This window comes from Zosterops lateralis (genome assembly GCF_965231275.1).
Source record: "Zosterops lateralis genome assembly, chromosome: 6".
Taxonomy (NCBI): domain Eukaryota; kingdom Metazoa; phylum Chordata; class Aves; order Passeriformes; family Zosteropidae; genus Zosterops; species Zosterops lateralis.
The window spans coordinates 24,399,186-24,421,766 of record NC_139761.1 but is presented as its reverse complement, the minus strand read 5'-3'; the positions used below and the strand labels follow the sequence as shown (position 1 = coordinate 24,421,766).

The 22,581-nt window shown below is 37.0% G+C and overlaps 1 protein-coding gene across 3 annotated transcripts in view; it reads right to left on the bottom strand.

Moving 5' to 3' along the window:
• SLC25A21 (solute carrier family 25 member 21) overlaps nt 1-22,581 on the bottom strand; it is a 233,069-nt gene that overhangs the window by 29,402 nt on the left and 181,086 nt on the right. For all 3 annotated transcript variants that reach the window (XM_083863535.1, XM_083863537.1, XM_083863536.1), the window contains exon 4: nt 2,343-2,409. In XM_083863535.1, coding sequence (XP_083719661.1) covers nt 2,343-2,409 — 67 coding nt within the window. The remainder of the gene's footprint in view (nt 1-2,342; nt 2,410-22,581) is intronic.

Here is a 22,581-nt window from a genome sequence, read left to right as displayed (position 1 = left end):
AGGCTTTTTTAGATGAGGAAAACTATTAGAAGAATAAAGGTTGGAGAGTGGGCCAAAGGAAGCCATGACTTTTCCTTTGGGGTCATAGCCAAGTAAGGTTACTGGAAATTTGGGATAGGCTGGATTCTCTGCAGGTCAAAGCATGGGTGCAAATTCCACTTCAGATGTTAAAAGTCATGCTGGCATATGACATGTCACATTGAATTGTTTCATTGTACAGGTTCTTACAAGGACATTGTTGTTCAGCCCTGTTCTGTCACTGAATTCTTCTAACGTAGAATACAGCTGATGTCTCAACTTCAAATCATCCTGATGTCCTTGGAACAGCAGTAAATTTAAAGGAATAGTCTAAATAATAAAAGAATTCCACTATTTAATAAAACCCTCACATGTTTAACATTTAAGCTTGATTCTCATGCTTGCAGAAAACTCAGCTCTCACATAAATGTCCAAGAACTAGGTAGAAAGCATCCCACGAAAAGAGGAAAAGTAAGACATTAAAGGAGCTGTGATTTACATACAAGATGTGAGCTTATGATGTACAAGAGTTTGAGAGAACTGAGTCTGTTTAGCCTGGAGACAAGAATGCTAAGGTGATTTAAGTTCTGTCTTCCACCATTCAAACTTTATACAGAAGAGAGTCAGACTTTGTCAGAGGCCGACAACGGAAGAGTGAAAGGCAACACACAGAGGTTGCAACAGGAGCATTTGGACTGGATATAAGGCAAAATTCTTCACAGTAAAACAGTTAAGGACTGGAGGAGGAACGCAGAGAGGCTGCAGTCTCCATCCTTTAAGATTTCAGAACTCAACAAGACAAGGCAACAACCTGATCTAACCATGAAGTCAGCGCTGCTTTGATCAGAGATCCCTCCCAACTTAACATCTTTTTACGATTCTATAATTATATTAAATATCATGGGGTTTAAGCCAATTTAATCTATTTGAGTAAAGGAAAGTGATTTGAAGTTTATGAATTACTCAAATTGGTAGGAGAAATCAAACTTCAGTTAGTATTTTAACTAAATACATGCTGGAATCCAAAGAGCAGTCAGATTTACTTCGTCCTGTTTCAAATAAAATTAAATGGAGAGAGAGAGGAAATATCACAATATGAAGAAAATTAGTTATTAGGAATCTTCCAAATATCATCCATTCTTCACTGTCACTTTGCCATTAAATAGGATTTTATTTTTCCCGGTTTTATTAAATAATTCTGAGATAAGTGACATATGTCACTTGCATCTAAAATGCCAGTGCAAACAAGAAGATGGCATTACCAGAACTCCTTTAGGATTCTGTTACAAGGTCACATCCTGCCACTTTATACAAATATTATTCCTCTGTAAAGGAATTGGAATGTGAATGATTAATTGCAGACTAAGGACCAGAATCATATGCAGCCTTTTTAGAAAGAAACAACAAAAAGAAAGAAAGGAAAATCAAGACATTCTGTATAATAACTGCTTTTAGACACATTTGGAGCAACTATGGAAACTTCAAAGTTCTGAAATAAAAGACTAAGAAACATTTGCTCTTAACACAATGACTGCTTTGATAGATTTTGATAGAACTTTAGGATGATGTGCTTAATAATTAGGTTTTAATTAAAAAGATTGAATGACTCAACTGAAAAAATTGATGTATTGAAATATTTCGCTTAGGAATGTTATTAAAATCTTATTCTACAAATCAAAATAAACCATAATAAAAGAAAATCAGATCAGTATTTGACAGAAAATACACTTTGATATAGGCTAGCATCTATAATTGTAATAGAGCTGGAGTAAAATGTTTGCACAATTAGAACTTGTATCCTTTATGATCTTCAATCTCTTAAAAAGTTGGAGTACGGAGCAGAGTGCTCTTTGGAGCACAAGAAAACTCTGAGCAGCACTTCAAACCTACTAAATGAGTACTTATTAGTGGCTTCTTTAATGGCTTCTTGAGTTAATTTATTAAGCTGTTAGTTGTTTTGCAAGTTGCTAGGTATTTTCAGTAAAACAAATTACATAAACCAGAGGCAACTACAAAGCTAAAATATATCTTAAACTATTTTATGAATACTGACGATATCAAATATTTGCATTTTTTTTTCAGCAACATTTGATGCACAGATCAAAATTAGCTTAACATTTATGAGCCTTATCCTACACTTCTTAATCAAGGACAGTTTTTATTGTGCTATCAACAGGAAACGCTCCTCCTAGTAAAAATCAGAGGATTAATATACCAAATAACTTTAAGATTCTAATCTCAGTCAGTGGGGGTAAAATAAAATGTTTTACAGCTGCCACTGTCCCTACTTATATTTTTAGAGGGAGGAAGCATGGGGTTTTTACCTTCACCGCCCTTTTGGGTGTCTCAGCCAAGACAGGAGGAAGTATTCCTTTGTAGAAGCCAAGTAATCTATAGAAGAAAGAAAAAAAATTTGTATGACTAAACAACATATAAATACCATACCGCCAATTCTATTTTTGCTTTTGAGTAAAGCAACTAACCTTTCAGCATTTCCAGGCATACAGACAAATAATGATACTCTCTGCTACTTGCTAAACAGCTTATGTGCTACCAATTATATCATGTGCTGGTGAAATGATACAAAGAAATCAGCAATGAATATATAAAAATTTCATCAATTATTTTCTGAAATACAAGAAATTGTATTTAAAAGGTCAGGAACATTTTTGACAGTGAAAAGGAAGGTTTTTTTCATTGTTTTAATTTGCTTAGCACAGCAATGTTTATATTAAAAATTGAAGTCACAAAATCACAAAATACAGATTTGGAAAAAAATGTGACTTCAGCCAGTTGCATACAAAAACACTGCTTGCTCATCTTCAGATGCTAGGTCAAACATATTTTAAGGTTTAGTTTTAAACATGACTCAAAATATATGAAGTTCTTTGGTTTTTAGCAACTTAGTTTTAACTCAAGTTCTCAAGTTAGCTATTCAGAGATTCATGACAGAAAGTATATATTTCATCTTGGAAAAAGACATTTGGGCAGTATCTTGTCACTGTATGTGTGTATTTATATATATATATATATACATGGCCTGCTACATGCCAGTACACATGGCATTTGCAGACAGCCTGAACTCTGCTTGCAAGCTCAGTGTAGATACTGGGTCTTTGGAATGCTTTAAATGACAAGCAGTTTTCAAAGTCCCCATGTGGGGTAGGAATAGATATAGTCCTTATCTGCTAGGTCTGCACACTAACCTCACTAATGCATGGTGAGAGTTCAGAAAGGGATCTAATGGAATCACCAAGAAGAATCATAGAATTATCAAGATCACCCAGTCCAGCCATCAACCCATCACTATCACTGTTATCCCTAAACCACTAAACCACATCACCCCATTCCAGAACCAATGTGTTTTAAAATGTTGAAAGATGGTGATGTTGGAATGTGATGATTCACCTTTCTAAAGCAGTCTATTATTTGGAATATTTTTGCAGTGTGTGTAAGAGATATGACATCAATAGATTCTCCTATAGTTAATCTCTACATGTCAAAAAGAAAACAATGAAATTCATATTACCCATGAGAATTTAAAATACTATAAATGTTATACCATTTCCCCGATCCTTCTTCAAATGTTTCTCTGGTGTTCTCTGCTTTGGTTTCTCCAATATAAATAAAATAATTTAGACCTTGTAAGGTTCTCCAAGTTGGGCATATTGCTTATCCTTACTCTCAAGAAAGCAATGTATGAACTCCAGTCCATGACAAAAGGACACTTTGAGCATTTCATACAATGATGCTTTCATGAAAAAATACTGAAAGGCAGGAAATTAAGGAATTCAGTCATCATCAGATGTTTAAATTTCCCCAAAGTCTTAATTTCCAAACATAAATATAGAAATATATATTTATGTATCTATTAATATAGATGTGGATATTATGTATCTATTAATATAGATACATCCATGATATAGATTTCTATATATCTTAATATAGATATCTATATCTGTAGATACCTATAGAAATGGATATAACAATATGAATATACTAGATCCATAGAATCATACAATCATAGAAACATAGAATGGTTTGGTTGGAAGGGACCTTAAAAATCATTTAGTTCCAACCTTCCTGCCATAAGCAGGAAATTTTCCACTAGACCAGGTTACTCTGAGCCCCATCCAACCTGGTCTTGGTCTTTATTCTTAGTCCTGGGCCCACTTTAGTCTTTAACGGTTCATAAATATTCAGACCATATTGCTGATTCAGCAAGTAATTGAAATATCAAATAACTTCAAGAAGGTTATTCATACATTTTAATAGGAGTTCAAACTGAAAGTGAGATCCAAGTAGGATCAGCTACAAGAACACAGATCCCTGTAAACACTTACTTCCTTTCAGCTCAGTCTAAACCCCTGCAAGCATATCTACAAACAGGCGTCCTGCTTGCAATTTCTACTACTCCACATGATTGGAATTGGAAAATTAGTGTCCTCCACTGCTTTACTCACTGGTGTAGCTCTCTCTACAGAAAGTGAGTCAGTCTTCGTCTGGATTTTTTCATTAGTAAGAGATGCATAAGCAGACAAATATGCAATGTAAAGCAACAAATCGGTTTTAAAAACATGCAGCAGCATTGCCCAGCCTTACACAGTACAACAGGTTCCTTTTCCAGGTTATCTTTTTCTATACTCAAAATGCATGCAGCTGTTGGATATATAAACTTTGTAACATTTCCACAGTCTCTCAGGATCTGAGAGAAAACTTTTCAGAGAGAATGTGGAGAGGAAGGATATAGTAGGAATTTGAGCAATACATTTGTCATCTTAGCAATCTTGTAAGGCAGGTAGTAGCCTCTAAAGACCAATCCAGCATTACACCACAAGTCAATGTCGACATAGCAGTGATTCAGGTCACCATTAGACTAGCAGTGGATTATTTGAAAGTTCTAAGGAAATGGGAACTGAAAATATGAAAAGCAATTATTCATTGCTTCTGAATCACAGAAAGGTTGAAGATGAAAGGGACCTCTCAAGATCATCTGACCCAACCCTTTGCTCAGGAAGGGCCACCTAGAGCCAGTTGTCCAGGACCACATCCAGACAGTTTCTAAGTATCTTCAAAGAACCCTTTAAGGGAGGAGATCTCACAACTTCTCTGAGCAGCCTGTGCCAATGGTCAGTTACCCTCACAGCAAAAAAGTGTTTCCTGATGCTCATATGGACCCCCTTGGGCTTTACTTTGTGTCCATTGCCTCTGGTCCTGTCACTGAGAACCACTGAGAAGAGCTTGGCTTCATCCTCTTTGCACCCTTCCTTTAGGTACTCGTGCATATTGATCAGATTCTTCTCTAAGCATTCTCTCCTCCAGACAAGTCTGTCTCTCTCAGTCTTTTCTCATATGAAAGATGCTCCAGTCCTCTAATCATTTTAGTGGTCCTTAACTGAACTCACTGAACTCTTTGTGTTATGTCCATGTCTCTCTTGTACTGGGAAGCCCAGAATGACTGACTGATCTGCTTATTGTGAGGCTGACACTGAAGATTTTCTGCCAGAGGAACCTCTACTGTGAACCAGGAGAATCTGCAGAGCCAAGCAACTGTATTCATGGCTCTATGAATCCCTAAAATGTGAAGGGATCTGTAAGTCGGTTTCACTGCTTTATTCCTCCTTCCTCTGTGGAAGCAAATCTCTTCATGGAAAACAGACAAGAAGGAGTTAAGGTTATTCCTATGGAACACATTAAGTTTAGAAATCTAAAAACACATGAAACTTTGAGGATATACATCCATATATGCAATATGTAATTCAGTAAACATGGTAAGAACTAGCTCAGTATTTAATTATGAGCTGTGGTTTAGGGTTTTTTTTCCCCTTCCTGATTTGAAATAGAAACAGAAAAAAGGTTAGTAAGCACAGCGAGTGAGATGAAAGGAATAAATGAAAGGAGGAAGTAGAAGACAATCCCATCCTATCACTGCCTATTGTCAACTGACTAATTTTTTGCATAAAGTGTATTTGCTTTTAAAACCTTCTGTGCCTGAGGTGGAGGAAAGCAGCTGCCCCCAACTTTTACAAATAGCGTTTTATGAATTGTACCCATTAAAGATAGTTGCTTCAATCTTTGCAGAATGAACTATTTATTTCATTAAAAAAACCTAGCATGATAGTAACAAAAACTTGACTGGCTTTGCCAGTCAAAAAGTACATACACAACGATCTTATACTTCTGTTTTGCTTGGCCAATTGAGTTAGCTTATTTGCTCACAGAGTACAAAATTTTTCAGAGTCATCCAATGAATAGTGATGACATTTCACATTTGAGAGATATTATCACCTGGACTCAAGCCTTCCTTTAAAAAACTGATGTTCAGAAAAATTATGAAACAGCAGCAAGAGCAATCACTGCAGGGTCTGATAGAAGAAAGAGGAGATGACATCATATCCCTAGCTAGAGACACTGGAAAGAACAAATAAATTTCTAACAGAAACACAGCTACAACTTATTTTGTTTCAGCATTAAGGGTCTAAATGAACATCACCATTCAATTGTATTCTGGGCAAGAGCCCAAACTCATCTTTACAGCAGTTGATTTTGAAACATTACAGTCAATCACATCTTCTCAATTTGTTCTTGCAGGCTTTCCCTATCCTTCTGGTTTCCATTTCTTGTTTGGAAGCCTTGAGTCATTCACCCTGGCAACACGACCAACCTAAATCAGTTTTTTTCTTCGAATTATACTAAATTGTGATCTTGCTTAGCTTGTTGTTTTCTTCCTCTGCCTTTCACATAATTTTCCCTTTAAGGATCTAATAAAGCTGATTGAAGGCATAAGCACAATATTCCCTTTCTTTTGTTGCTGTCAAACCCAAGGCATTTACCCACATTGTTTTATAATTGAAACAAAAAACCTCTTAGGTCCAATTCTGCTTTCATTACCTCTGCACTATCCAAAGTATAAATAAAAGACCTGGCTTTCATGACCACATCAGTTACATGAAACAAATGCACAGCTTTCAGATTTTACAAAATGTTTTATTTAAACAAAGGGAAGGAGTTTTGAAGATATGATTGGCAAAAAGGTGAGTGTTGTTCAAAAAGACAAAGAAAATACCTAAATATAATTAAATTTGCTTAAAATTTCATGTATATCAGGAAAAAGCCACCTTTCACTTTCATGCTATGTAGCATGCTGTGAATTTCTTACTAACAGAAAATGTCATGATTTGACACTGGGCAATATTACTTTAACATAACTATAGTATAAAGTGATCTTTGTGTTGACCTAGCTGGATATTTAAAAGATTTTAAATTCCTAGAAGTTTCAAAAAAAACAAGCAAGTGCTTAGTGAAGGCAGGCACAAATTAGTACATACCGCTGAGAAGGAAAGACTTATATCTAGTCATTTATTTTGAGAGCTGCAAGCCACTACAGTTCACACACGTAGTCCACCCTCAATGCCAATATTTACAACCATTTGCCCAGCTGAGGTGGTATGCTACAGGGAAGGCTGAGTGTCATTCTGGGACAACTGGCACAGAGTTTGGCATACTCGAGAAGATATTAAAGGTTGAACACATTCATAGAAAATCAGGCTTGGACACTGTTGCTCTCCAAAAAGCTTTTTTTTTTTTCTTGTGAAGTGGGTTATTTATATTATCCTACTGCAAATGTTAAATATACATCTCTACAGGAACCCCATATAAACCTATCAATGACACAGTTAGCTAAGCTGGCTTCTGAATTTCTATTATGCAACTGTATTTCTTTATTTATTCTGTGTCTGCTATACAGATATCTGCAATTTTAGACACTGGCACTAAATATTAGCTCCTCATTTTTGTAGTATATTTCACTTCTTTTTTATGAAGCTTTCATTGCAACACCTGGGAATTAAGGAAAAACATAAATATTTTTTGCAGCAAGTAAAACAGAATTATATGTTACCCTGTGCCTGTAGTAACATTGTTACACTGCATGCTAAGAGAAGACCAAGCCTCCAGCAATAGGAATACTAGAAGCAGACCAATTAATGAAAGAAATCTGTCAAATAAGTTAGGACAACACACTGTATGAAAAGTGACTGTTTAAAAAGGAAGTGGCTCTCGGTGAAAGCTATTAAGATACTTCAGGAAAGTACTAACACTGGAGAAGCTGGCTCAGAAGCAATGATACTGGCCAAGAAATGGATTAATAATCAGCCTCAATCCCCCTCACTTATTCAAAATGACAGTCATCACTGTATTTACTGCATGTGGGTCAGATTATGAAGTTATTATGATCCATCATCCATGTGACTGTTATTCTTACTGAGAAATGAGCCTTCCATGAGCTTTAATCACATCTCAATCTCCTGGTCAAAACACTTGCTAATTTTTTGGCCTTCTAAGCTACACTCTGAATTTATATGAGTTACAGGATGCACCTAAATATAAATCCCTCAAGAAACTGAAAGATGAAACCTTTTCCTTCCTCGCTTTTGTCTGTGGCCATAAAAAGTGAATTACAAAAAGAATATTTGTTAAAATTTCTTTCTATTCAAATGATGGTATTTTATACTTTTTTACTTATATGTACTATTTACACATTTCTCAAATGCTTTCTGTGTTTTGCTATACCCAAGAAATCAAGAAAACACAATCTAGGAAGGTGAAGGTGTAAGCCTGCATTGTAACACACAACATAGCCTCAACGGTTTCCCATGGTGGAAAAAGGACACCTTGTTCTGGATTTTTGTCCCCAAGGACGATTAGAAATTATTTATTTAAGTGACATATCGTTACTGTGTACTTCTTGTCTAATAGATCAATGTGAACTAAATTACAGTTTTATTTTTAAAAATGTAAATAGGCTCACACCTCTGCCTCTTGCTCAGCAAGTGCCGAGGGCCTGAGAAGCTGGGCTGACACTGCTTCCAGGGAGTGATGGGCCTGCCTGGGAGCATGGTGGGAGCTGGCAGGCAGTGAGGCAGGACCTTGCCAGCTGCAGCACCTCTGCTGCTCCCCTGCTGCCAGCCCGGCAAAGCGCTGGCTCTGCAGGGCTCCCACCACTGCTGCCTCTGCCTCCCGAGCACTTTCCTTCTGGTCTGGCCCCAGCACCAGTGAACGATGCACCAGTTTGGCCCGTGCTCCTGAGAAGCCTTAAGCTGGTCTGTTTGATGTATTTCCTGTTGAAATCAGTGCAAATGGCAGCGTTATTATCACTGGCAGCTGGTTTAGGCTCTTACAAAATTACCTGCAAGTAATCACTAGCTGGGCTGTAGAATTGCTCTACATGTCTCATTTCTTACAACTGACAGCATTTCTTCCCCCAAAGACTTTCCCTCTAGCTGCCCCTTTGTTTGCAAGAGGAACAAGCTACAGACATGCCAAAACAGCTTTGCCTAGAGCTTCTGAAACAGAAAAATTCTTCGTTGCATTTTGAATTGTCAGGATTGGCAGAATGTTTCATTTGTTCAGAATGAGTTTTAGTTGTTCAAACACTAGAAGAGAATTTATGGGTTATTTTCCCTTTTTGCCAACAGTACTGCTGTAACTGGTACGACAGGAAGCAGTCGCTGTTTTAAAGTAGCTCCACACCTATGTCTATTGAAGCTAAAGAATGCAAGAGAATGATTTTTAGTTTTGATATCAGAGGGGAAAAAATAGATGTTTTGGGAGATGTGCTCAGAAGTCTTTATCTGACAATAAAAAATAAAAGTCACAGAGAGGATAATTAGATGTATTTTCTGGAAAAGACTGACAGCATTTCTCTGTGTTAAAATGATGCTGTGATTCATTAAATGGAAAGTCATGAGATGAGCAAAATATCTGTGCTTGCCCTGGGAATGTGTTCTACTTAAATTGGTTGTGACTTCATAAAAATACAACATTAAGTTGTTTTAATTCCATCAGAAAAAATGTGGCTCAGGAAGGAAATTTTTGATTGCAAGTTAATGTTAGCCTTCATTGGAATAAGTTATATTCTTCAATATCCACATGCATAATCCTTAGGGAGTTATATGACTCCATGTATTCTTTCCCATCTGCTAGTTAAATATGAGATTCAAGAGGCTTTCAGTGTCATTATACAGATTAGTGACTCTCCCAGAGGAATCTAGGTTCACGATACAGTGAATAACTCACAATGAGATTCTGAAGACCAACATTCAAAGATCATTTTGTGTTTGTATGAGTTTTGCACCTGCAATTATTTGTGCTTGTAATTTAGGTTACTTAGATGTTTTTAACTTACAGATGCAATCAGTGATGTAGATACTTAAACTGAACTGAACTGCAGGCAACCATAACTGCAGGTGCAAAATTTTGTCTGCAATTATTTGAATTCATAAACATCCATCTCCCAAAGTCTAAAGTAAAACAACTAGGCCAGTAGTGGTTTTATATTGTATATTTAACAAACTAAAATTTTCCCAATTTTCAAACAAGCTCACAACTATTTTTTTAGCATTAAAAAGAATAGGGCATCATTAAATATATACAAACATGAAGTAAACAATTTGGTTTCATCTTTTAACATCATGACCTTTGGGGTGGTTCTCTTACTCCCTTTCCCTTAACTGTAGCAGGAAAATAAGGAAAGATCCCTGATTTTGTAAGAACAATACTGTTCACAGTTGCACCATTAGACAGCAAAAGTGCTGTATGCACTGAGATCAAAGTATGCAGAATTTGTAGCACTATTCAGGCAGTGAACAGCACCATGAACATATACACATACTGGCACTTGAATTTCCACCTGGCAGACAGTTGTGGCATCTAGACATACCATGGGGGCAAAAGGCGTTACTACACAGATGTGTGAAGAAGCTTGTATGAATGGCAACTACTTGCCTAAAGACAGACAAATATCTGTGTTTGTCGTCAAATATGGATGCTCTTATAGTTTTAAGTACTTGGGAGAAAGAAAATAGTTCCTTGGGAAGCACAATTTTCCTACAGCTACAGCTACTGTCCCTAGGTACAGAGGCAGTGTCACAGATATTTTCCTTCCCCTTTGCAGGGCCATCATGCAGTGTGATACAGTGTGGGCACAGGTATGAAACCCAGCTCCAGCCCCTTGTTCCAGACAGCTCATCCCAGCCCAGGTTACACTGCTTAAGAAAACTCTGTCATCTGAAGATCTACATTACACACTGACAGTCATGGATGCAGAAGCAATGCCCAAAAGGATACCTCCTACTTCTCATGCACCTAAAATGTCCTAAAAGTACATTTTCCTCAGTACTACTCTCATCTAACAACAAAAAGAGTTAACAGTTAATACAAAGTAATTCCTCTTTTTTAAATCACAATGCAAAAATGCATTGAAAGGGACATGAAAGGTCCCTTTCCAGTCAATGTGCAGCAATGTTTTCAAACAGATTCTACCTTCAGTCCTATGATAGTCCCACACTATGATGACATTTTACTTGTCCTTCTTAAGCAATGTACAACATAAAGCACTACGATGTCATGTGATTAGTTTGTAAGGTGACTAACCTTGACTCTGAGTTTCTCTAAGACAAAAAGACCAGGAAGGTAAGGTTAAATGACTGAGAAATTAGGATGATTTACCAAAGTATTCCAAACAAATTTTGACTGTTAAACTATTAGAAACAGATTTTTCAAGGATTTGAATCAGGGATATACCTTTATGATGAAAATCCTGCTACAGGATTGTGATGCATAGTTATGTAAATAATTTTTGAGACCAAATCAACACGTAAGGCAGATGTACAAAGAATAGTGTAGAAGTTGTTGTCTTAAATATTTTAATTGTCAATTATCCTAATTGTTATTATTATTGCTTTTTATTGTTCAGTGGTCTACTCTTGTTTTACGCAGTCTTGTCTTACTTGCCAACAGTGTCCTCATCTGCATAGACATCTGTAAAGAAACCTGACAGAATTTTCCTTAAAAAGTAATGGAGTCTGTTTCTTCGTGATGTGGCAGTTTGTACCGGATTATTTATTTTTTAAAAAAGTTCGCAATGTGTTCTTTGAGCAGCAGACCTGCCTCAGCAGGTTTAACCTGAACATCTCTTTTGAAATGTTTTCTTTTTCTCAATATACTCTTCTGATCCAGCACTCTTCACAACTTGAATTCTTCTGCAGAAAAGAAATTTTGCCACTTGGGCATTGAATAAACAAAACAAATGAACCCTCCCTCCTAAGTTACTTTTAAAAGCGTAAAAGGTATTTTACTTTGAAAAGATGAACAAATCGTTTTGTACAGCATGTGCTATTTTACAGTATGCAGCATGATTTTTTTGTATCAAAACTTTCTGCATTTTATGACTTAAAATAAAAGTACCTTTATAACCACCAGCATGTCAAAAAGAAAGTAATTTTGGACCAAATTTGCTTTTTCTTCTAGATCTCTAATTTTCTCTGAGTTTCCAGAAGAGAATCTTTCTTCCTTTGTAACTCACAAACATGCCGTGACGCTTGCTTGGTAACCAGCTGTGTGCTAGATCTAGAATTCAGACAGATTAGCCAGAGATTACAATTACACCTCTACAGCAGCATTGTTTGCCATGATCTCACATCTGAGTGTCACTGCAATTTGCAGCCATACTGCTTCCCTCTTCATCATCATCAGAGAGCATTACAAAGTTGATATAAACAGCACTAGACACGACTCACTGATTGCCTGGTATTCCACAGAGTTGATGTAGAGATATGTGCAAACCTTACCTATGGACAGTTCAGCCAGCAAGGACATAGCAACACATCTATGTTTCTGCTTCCTTGCAAACAGTTGTGGAAGACAAGAAAGTCTGTGCTACAAGAAAAACTGTTACAAATTTTGCAAAATGAGAGCGGGCACAGAGTTCCAAACGCAAGGATTCGGGCTGTAATTGTAGCAGGTCTTGAAGGAACACATGATAAAGTCGTTTGGATGGCTGGGCATCCAGAGGCAATGCTCCAAAAAAAAAAAAGTATCCAACTTGATCAGCATTGATAGTACACAGTAGGTTCTTTTATGGGTTCTGTTTTGCTATAAGGTGAAAATGATGTAAAAGTTCATGAGTGCCAGTGAGCTTTTAATAAAATGTGTGTCTATAGTTCAAGAAGAACTACACAGTTTATTATTTTGTACTGAAACTATGTAAAACTGGTAACACAGCAAAAACCCCTGCAAAACTCAGCAGTATTGTCAACAGCCTTGAGTACTGCTTTTGGGTTACAAAAATTCAGACAAGGTATCACCTGAGGCCAGCTGAAGATCATCTAAAAAGCTGCATAGATAAAAAATTGGAGAACTCATAAACTGACAAGCGGGAGTATTTCTGAAAGCTGTAGTTTATCATAACTTTTATTCTGTCATGATGCATTGGTTGGTTTATGATGAGCTTTTCCTCCAGGGAAGAACATACATTTTAGTAAACAAATTTTTACCCTTTCTCATGTGATAGTGACTAACAGAGCTAAGGACAGTTCTCCAGTGATTCACCTTTTATTGAAGTCAGAGTAGCCCTCTTTATGTTAATAGCATTTATATCAAATCTTTTGCAAAGACATTTTAAGAGCCTTTGGAGCACATCAAAAGCACCTCTTTGCTTTCGAAGACTATGCATTCCTTAATTTTTTCTCTAAGCATCCAAGGCCTTTTTGTACTTGTGGTTCTTGCTTTATATTTTTCTGCTTTTTTATCTATGAGGGCTATAACCCCAGTTCCAAGTTAAAAATCTTGTTACCATTTGTTTTCCAGAGACAGAACAGAGCAGGATAGTACTATATTCAGAGTTTAAGCAAAAACAGTGAATCTAACTTATGAATATAATATATGTCTTTTGTCCTGTACAGATCTATACCACTAACAAACACAACCAGCCTTTCCATGAATTCATTTTGATTCAGGGTTTGTAACAGAATTTTTTTTTTTGTTTAGAGACACTTAAAAATGGCTGAAATATGTTCTGATAATGAATGTCTAAAACTTACACTTGGTGATATAAAAACTCATAAATAATCCATAGAGTGGAAAGAGAAATGCAATGCTTTCCACTGTCTCCAGGGGCTGCCCTACATGGACCCCTTAGAAACCACAAAGCAGTGCCTCATAATGTAATAAATACTTGCACTTTGTAGGAGAAGTACATTTACCCTGCATACAGACAGAATGAGGCAGTGCATGGAGCCCTGGTACTGCAGCTCGAGCCTGCTACCATTTGAGCTAAAGCAGAACTACATTAGCTGGCACTAGCAGCAGTTCATTTATCCTGGCTGCAGGCAAGCTGTCGTAAGGCAGCAGCACAGCACACACACAGCCACATCACTTTTCAAGCAAAATGAGTAGAGAAAGGAGCTAAGGAGAAAAATACAACCTTGTATTAAGTTTAATGTATATACCTGTCTAATTAATTCATTTTTCAAAGTTATTTAAGCTGCTGGGAATGCAGGTCTCCTATGAGACATTATATTCAAGTGTCACAGTATCACAGCCAGTCAAGCACATAGAATCATCTTAGAGTTGACAAATAATAAAGTGGTACTTTAGATTTTCAGCTTATTCGCTGTGTATTTGTTTGTGATGATGTGGTAAAAAAAAAAAAAAAAAAAAAAAAAAAAAAAAAAAAAAAAAAAAAGCAAGCTTTGGATCTCATTTTTAACCATTTTACTGGACATCTGGTGTTTGCTTCTTAAAGTTTCACTATTACCAGGGTCACTGTAATTCTATAGCACATCTGGGCCAAATTCCCTGGCAGTTTTTAGTGAATTCTGTGGCAGTGGAAACATCTGTTGCTGTGCACAGTTCCACTCACAGAGAATTGTGAGGAGCTGCAAAATTTTCTTGGACGTTTTGCATTTTGGTGTCCAGGAAATTACCCACTGGTAATGGATGATCTTTTAGTTGGTTGTTTTTTTTTTTTAATATTCTGTGGGATGTGTCCAAATCAAGTAAAACCACATAGATTCTAATCACTAACATTTTATTTTCATCAGTTATTAAAGAAAACAGTGGTGCCTCAGTCTTCATGTTTTCAGAAGTACACACAGTCTTTGGAAACATTTTCTTGGAAGTGGGTGAACTGATGCAATGTGAAACTGGCCTAGTCACCAAAAATGTTGAGAACTGCAAACAAAGCATAGGCCTGAAGAGTTGAAGAGAAGTTTAGCAAAACTTTTTCTTGCAACAAAGGACCAGGCACAGTATAGCATAATTCTTATCTTTTAAGGTAAAAATGGAGATTAAAAAAGTGGAGTGGTATCATACATATGCCATTTGTGCACAATCAGCTTTTGTGTTAAAAATCTTTTAACATTTAGTTATAGTATAATCTAAGTTTCAGTTATTCTTTTTAAAAAGATAGAATAAAAATATTACTTGTTACAGTGAAAGGTCTGTGAGAATGAATGTTCTGGAAGAAATAGTTTCTCACTCTCCAGATTCTGAAATACTTGCGCCAATTGGTTAGGATAAAATCAGTATGTTACAATTGCCTGGACTTGATCCAAAACTTTGCTTACAAAACAACAAAAAACCCTAACCAACCAACCAAAAAAGAAAATCCTAACACCAGTTTTCTTTCCAGTAGTGTAACACATCACTGATTAAATCACCAGAGGAGTAAACTCTATTTGTTCTGTTACTTGCTGTGTGACTGAGCAGTTCATGTTGTATGTGCTTGGACTGGCAAAGTAAAATATCATCTACATCTCAGACTAATTCCTAATCTGAGTTAAATGCTGAATTCTTAAGAAGTACAGTAAAAGGAAGGAAGGAAGGAAGGAAGGAAGGAAGGAAGGAAGGAAGGAAGGAAGGAAGGAAGGAAGGAAGGAAGGAAGGAAGGAAGGAAGGAAGGAAGGAAGGAAGGAAGGAAGGGAGGGAGGGAGTGGGGAGACAGCAGGACAAGAGCAGAATAAGCTAAAATGTTATACCTATGATGGATGTGTAACGAGCCTTCATGGTTTGGAGTTTTTTTCAGGGTGACTGAAGATATACTCAATAGGGATAAAACCCCCTTTCACTTTGCTGTATTTGTTCTCATACAGATTAAACACAACATTGGTCTCGAAGACAGGGAATATGAGCAGCAGTCTAGGTGGAATGCAGAGAAGAGCCAGAGAGAGCCAGAGATGATGCCTGGAACAGGAAACCTATGATATACCCTACCAGACTGAGGCAGAAATTCCTTCCTTCCCCCTAAACTGTAAATAGGTAAGATTCTGAGCCTCCAACAATAAGCCAGTCCCCCTCTCCCCAAATGGATTTCCTTTTTATGTCAAAAGACTAATCCATGCTATCACATCTTCATCTGTATCCAATCATGCTTAAAAGGAAGGAAACCACCCCCCCTCCCCCCCCCAACATGCTTCTAGTCAATTGTGCATTAAGAAAAAATAATCCCTCTTGATCCCTGACAGTGACTTGCTGAAGCTCTGAAGCATGATGTAAGTACAGTCATTACTCTAATGCAAATGTCCAAGTGTTATGGTAGGTTCAGGGCAGTGCAAGTTTTCCTGTTCTCAAAGCTTAATACATGACAGGGGATGAGTTACGAGACTAGACTGCAAACTCAGAAGCGACCCCATAATTTACTCATACAAGTTCTCACCTAGAAACTACATTAAATAATATTTTTAAAACAATGGCCCTCCAGCAGAAATCCTCTAGATGATTGTTGCAGTGTTTCTCTGCATTCAGAGAAGGCTGTGTTTGAAGGTTGCACTTGCTTAACATCAGAATCCAAGTACTGGCTGTGCTGAGCAAAGCTGAAAATCCATGAGCTTCTAGGTGCCAGAAAACCTTTTCTATAGGTGAAAAATAGATCTAGTCATAGTGTATCAATCAAGTAACTTTTCAATATTCTTCTTCACAACCAGAAAAATTTAGCCTCTCAATTTTTATGACACAACATTTATCTTCTTGCTGGTAGGGTTTTGTGGACCTCTCAAACTTCTTCATATTTCCTCAATATTTTCTTTAACATGTTGATTTAATTCAGTATTTTATCAGTTACCAAAGTTATATAGAGTGGCAAAATTCTGTACTTCCTTACTGTGCCTTGGTTAGGTGCACTTTAGGATTGCATGATCCTTTTTGCCATGGTGCAGTTCTATGAGTTCATGTTATTAACTATCTTTAACAATTAATTTTTTAACCTAAGACAATATTGTCTGCATTGTTGATATAGTAAGTTTAATCTCAATTTTGATATCCCCTCATTTTACTTTGTATTTGGCTGTATGAAAATGCCTTTAGTTGCACAGTAACCATGAAATTGGATGTAATTCTAAAACAATAATCTGTTCTCATTTACTGCCCCACCAGTTTTTGTGTCTATTGAAACAATTACCAACTTCATTAAGTGTTCGCGGGGAATAAAATACAATACTGATTCTAAAGGGATAGGCCTGGGATGAATTATACATTTAATTCTAGAGATAATGATGGCTTTGAAGCATTCCCAAACCGAGCTTGAGAAAAACAGAGACTTTAACTGATAATATTTTGGTATGCATATTTAAAGTGTGTGAAAGTATTAGTTTCACTTTAGGGATATTCTGAATTCTTTCATCTGCCTGGCAGACAGAAAATTCACCCTACTGCCAGAAAAGTCTCTCCATGATAACTGGGCCAGGATAACACAAATTCAATTTAGCTCATTTGAAGCTTCATTTGGTATATTGGTTTGCTGAGTGAGACAGACATTTTCAAGAAATTTTTTATATAATCAGTATTGAATATTATAGCATTAAAATCATGGAAGGTGAAGCCATCTTGTCTTATTTATGTTATCTAGGTAAATTATTTTCTAGGTGTTGTAAATGAATACTGTTAACAATGATGAGAGAATGGAGAATGTTTGTGCTCATAAAGGACAATTATCATTTATTGCATATCTCAAGAGATTATAGAATAACTATTTTCTTTCCATTCAGTAGTAACGTGTACCACTTTTCTTCCTTACATGAAAAAGGACTTCCTAGTTGTGATGACAGAAAATGGCTTATGAAAATACCAAAGAGCTAATATCACATGGCCAGCCAGTTTTAAATTTAGGTATTAAATGCAGGTAGTGAAAATGGCTTGTGGAATTAAAGTCAAACTTGTAAACTACAGTCTTACTGACAAAAGACTTAGCAATTCTCTGCCATCTTTTAAATAAACCATTTTATCTAGTTCGTGTTGTTTTTCTTCATTTTGCACTCTACTTTATGCTATAATCACAGCCACAGTGAGACATTTTGGTGCCCAGGGAGTATGTCCAAACCCTGGGCACTGCCTCCACCAGCCCTCCAACCAGCTGCTCTTGGCTTTTGTGTTCTCTGCTCCATCTTCCCAGGTGGCAGCTACAGCAGCTGAAATTTACCATATTTACCTCCAACAGTTTTGGCTTTCTTAAATTCTGGTTTCACACACATTTGGGACAAGCCAGCACTGCTGTGAAAGAAGAAATAATCCTATTTCCCTCAGTTTCCTTTCCCAGTTGCTCTGTCCTGCCTCCACAATAGTCTGTCCGTTCTGCCGGCAAAAGGTCTGTGTGTGACACAACGACCTAGCCACAGTGAACCTTTTTGGATTACCAACACATTTCTTTTTAAGTGGCCAGGTTAATATTAACCCAATAATTTCTCCAACATCCAAGACTCCTGACCAGGTGCAGAAGGGCATGTGCTGGCACAAAGGAGAGTGTGGCGCAAAAGCAGGAACGTGTGACTCTGGGCACACAGCATACACTACTTCTGGTGGCAGAGCTGGCTTAAAGCATCCATGAACCATGGCTTTGGTTAGATAGAAATCAGGACGTAGTCTATTATGTTTTCCTCTTTGAGTTTGGATGTATGGTTCACATCTTGCTGTGTATTATACTCCTCCAGCTGTGTTACAATAATGGCACTTCTACCCTCTCATCAGGCAGTAATCTTGAATTAAAATGCCTCTTCTAAGGATGTCTTCTAAAGTACAACACACCACCTCATGAATGTGGTAACCGATATGTCGACATTCCAGAGTGCTAAATAGGTGAGGATGTTGGCTTTCAGGAACAATCCCTTGCCAGATAATACTTCATTATCTGACAGACCATCTGGTTTCCAGTCCATCAAGGCTATATTACTACAGTCAGCTCTCTGCACTTGATTATTGCCCAACATTTGTATTACTTTGTAAATAACAGAACTCAAAAAAAGAAAAAGAATCTTCCACAGACTGAGCAAGACAAATCACCACTTGCTTATGTACTTGTCATTGTCATTTTTGGATAATGGCCAAACAGTGGATTTTTGTCCATGTGACTCGTGAATTCAGAGTACAGCATACCCCATTGTTATCATGAGAAAGATCACCAACTTTTAATTGCACAATATATATAAACACAGCTGGCCTCGTGACTCATTTTGTAACGCAATATATTACTCCCTAAAATTCTGTTTCAGGTGTGACCTCAGGACTCTTTCTATTCCAGTTGTTGAAGTCTGAGATTCACAGTGATATACTCCTAGACTACCAGGAATATTTGAAAAAAACTTTTTTCTTGGATTTAAGAAGGAATGTGAATGAAAAACTGTATCTACTGGATTTCCTTTTTGTGTCTGTTCAGAGCACTCTGTCTTAAGAATGATTAATCAGAAGAATGTGCAGTTTATAATTCCATAAGTAATGATAACTGATCTCTTTACAGTACAATAGGCATTTCTTCAGTGGGAGGAATGTCACCATAGCAACACAATGACATTACAGAACAAGATCAGGAAGAACAATATTAGCTGCATTTATTAAAAAAGTATATATTTAATTATGAATAAAAATAGTACTTTAGTGTAGTTAATAATGTAATGAAAGTTTTATAAATATTGTATCAGTTTTTAAGTGAGGCTAGTCCTCAGTCCTCATTTGTTACCAGCTCCCAGAATTTCACTTTTTTGCATAACTCTATTTTCCACAATTCTCCTTTCCACAGGAATCAGCAATTTCCCTTCCCCACCCCCCCCACCCCCCCCAATAGTCTTAGGGAAAAATTTCTGTGATCCCTCTGTAACTGATGTTGTCATCCCTGCCAACACATGGTCTAAGTACTAATACCTGGTTCCAAATCCAGATGCCTAATGAAACTCTACAACTAAATAAATAAAACTCATGACAAAAAAATTTTGGAAAAAATTGTGATTAGCTCCCAGTGAAAAATGCATAAATAAACAATTAAAGAAATGTTTTATGGTTTTTATACTTTTTTCCCCACAAATTGAATACTTTTACAGTGAGCACTCTAGCCACTCATGATCACACTCTTACCGGACATGTCTGAAGTTCTTTTTTCCAATAATGAAGCACAAATATAACCATAAGGAAGTTAGGGTGGTTAGACCAGGCTTCCTCCCAGCAAGGTTGGTGGTAGAGAGAGAAGTGAGAACTAAGTTTCATTCAGGAGGCTGTGTAACCCCAGGCACCTGGTGTGTTGCTGTGCTGTGTGAGAAACAGGTTGATGAAACTCCACAGGCTCAAGCCAATGGAGCTAATTCCCACAAGCAGGGGAGAACTGGGTTTTACAAGCAGAGATGGTGCTGCAAAGAATGCACTTCCCAGCATGGGGTACCCCATGATTCAGACACAGTCTGCAGAGCAGCCACTTGACTGTGGCTACAGAAGCTTTAACATCTCACCTCTTATTGGTTTTAAAATGGTGGTTAGACCATACTCCAGCAAGTGGGACCTCTGAATTTCCTCTGTGTTCAGAAGGAGTATGAATCTTGAACTCCTGGGCGAGCCCTTTAACCCATTGTATAAAGCAGAATATATTTCAGAGGCTATTATTTCTAAAAAACAAGCTAGCAGACACAAGTGTACTTTATGAGGAGCCCAGCCATATGGGTGTGTTTTAGGCATGATCTGGAAATGCTTAGAAGTTGATTGATTGAGCCTACCAGTTGTCTCCACCTGGCAACTGCATGACCTTTCTTACAACAAGAGCTTAAAGCTTTAGGCTTAGGTGATAATATCATTATCTGGACATAGCTTTTTTTGTTTGGTTGGTTTTTGTTTGTTTTGTTTTTTGTTTGTTTGTTTGTTTGTTTGTTTCATCAGTATCAAATACAAGTCTTCTGGTATGGTCCAAAAAGAGCAATTTAATTTGTGTTAATTCTGTTTTTCTCAACTGAAAAAATAATCACAATTTAGAAAAATGATAGCTTATAGTCTGTTCACAGAACCACGCATTGGATTTTAGAGCACTAGAACTATTGGTATGGATGTTCTGGTTCAAGTGAAATGTATTTATGCAGGACTGGTTTTAAAATCAGCTTTATTCGTAAGCAATTTGTACCATAGCTTAACAGTAGCTGTTCTTTTATTTTCCCAATCATGGTGCCTTGCCCACACTTTAGGTTGGAACATGTTGACCTTTGTCCCAGGGTCTGTCCTGGCAGGACTTTCTGGAGATCTGTGGACACACATGGTGGTGCTCTGACCACATCTTCCTCCCTGCAGCACTCTGGCCAGCTTTATCCTTTAAGTGTCCTCTGGATAGGACGATGATCGCTCCCGGCTGCTAAGCAAGCTTTATGGTTGGCTCTGAGGACAAAGCAGATTTTGTCCCACATTTTAAGGGTTATACCAAGTTCTGCTAAACACAAATAGGTGCTTAGTTTAGTTTCTTTTTGATGAAATACTGTCATGCAACATATGAAGTCAGTAGCAAACCCTGAGGGCTAACAGAATTCTTATTTCAGGTGTTTTTCAGTGATGGGCAAGCAGTGTCATTTAGATGTTTCTGTTATAGTTGCACATATATAAGCACCTTTTAATTAACTTCTTCCTGTGAGAGAATTTCTATTCACAGGTGTTTATAAAGTGGCCTCATATGAATCACAGAAGCAGAAGTTTTGGTCATGCATCAGTTAAGGTAGGAAATGTAGACATCCAAGGCTAGCTGGAATACTATCAGGTGTCCTCACATTTCACCATTGCTATCTGGAACATTTTCTATGACAATGAAAACTCTATCTAGATTTCACAAATGAAAATAATTGCAATTAAAAAAAAAAAAAAAAAAGAAAAATAGAATAATAGATAGTGACTAACCCATATCTTATAGGTACTTTCTACAATCTTCTCTGATCTCAAATTTCATGCTATTTACATGTAAACCTGTAGAAATGCCAGTTAGACATCTGGTGCCATAATGCATATGACTTACATGACAGAATTACAGGTGTCTAAATTCTGCTTCTCTTGCTGACTATCTTAATACTTAGGGCAACTGTAAAATTAAGAAGTGTGTAATTTAATATGTTGTCTTAAACACGGGCTTAGGTAATATGCCAGAAAAAACTTAGAAAGGTAGTGCAGAAGAACTTGGTAAACAATCTGTAAATTTGCAGGTCACTAATGAATGTGGAAAAGGTAAGCTGTTTATATAGAGCCTAGGGCACTGTAGACTATATATAATGATCACCCAGCAGGACAGAAGCAAATTTACATGCTCTGCTCTGAAAGGCAATGTGAGCTTCATTTTGAATGAAATTACTTACCTGGCACAGAAGGAATCAAAGAAGATTCTGAAGAGCAGGCAAGCAGCAGCAAATTTTACTGCTCAAAGATCCTGTATTTACTAGTTTGTTTGTTTGTTTGTTTGTTTTAAAATAGAGGGTTTGAGCATTTGTATAGTCTGAGCAATAAGAACCA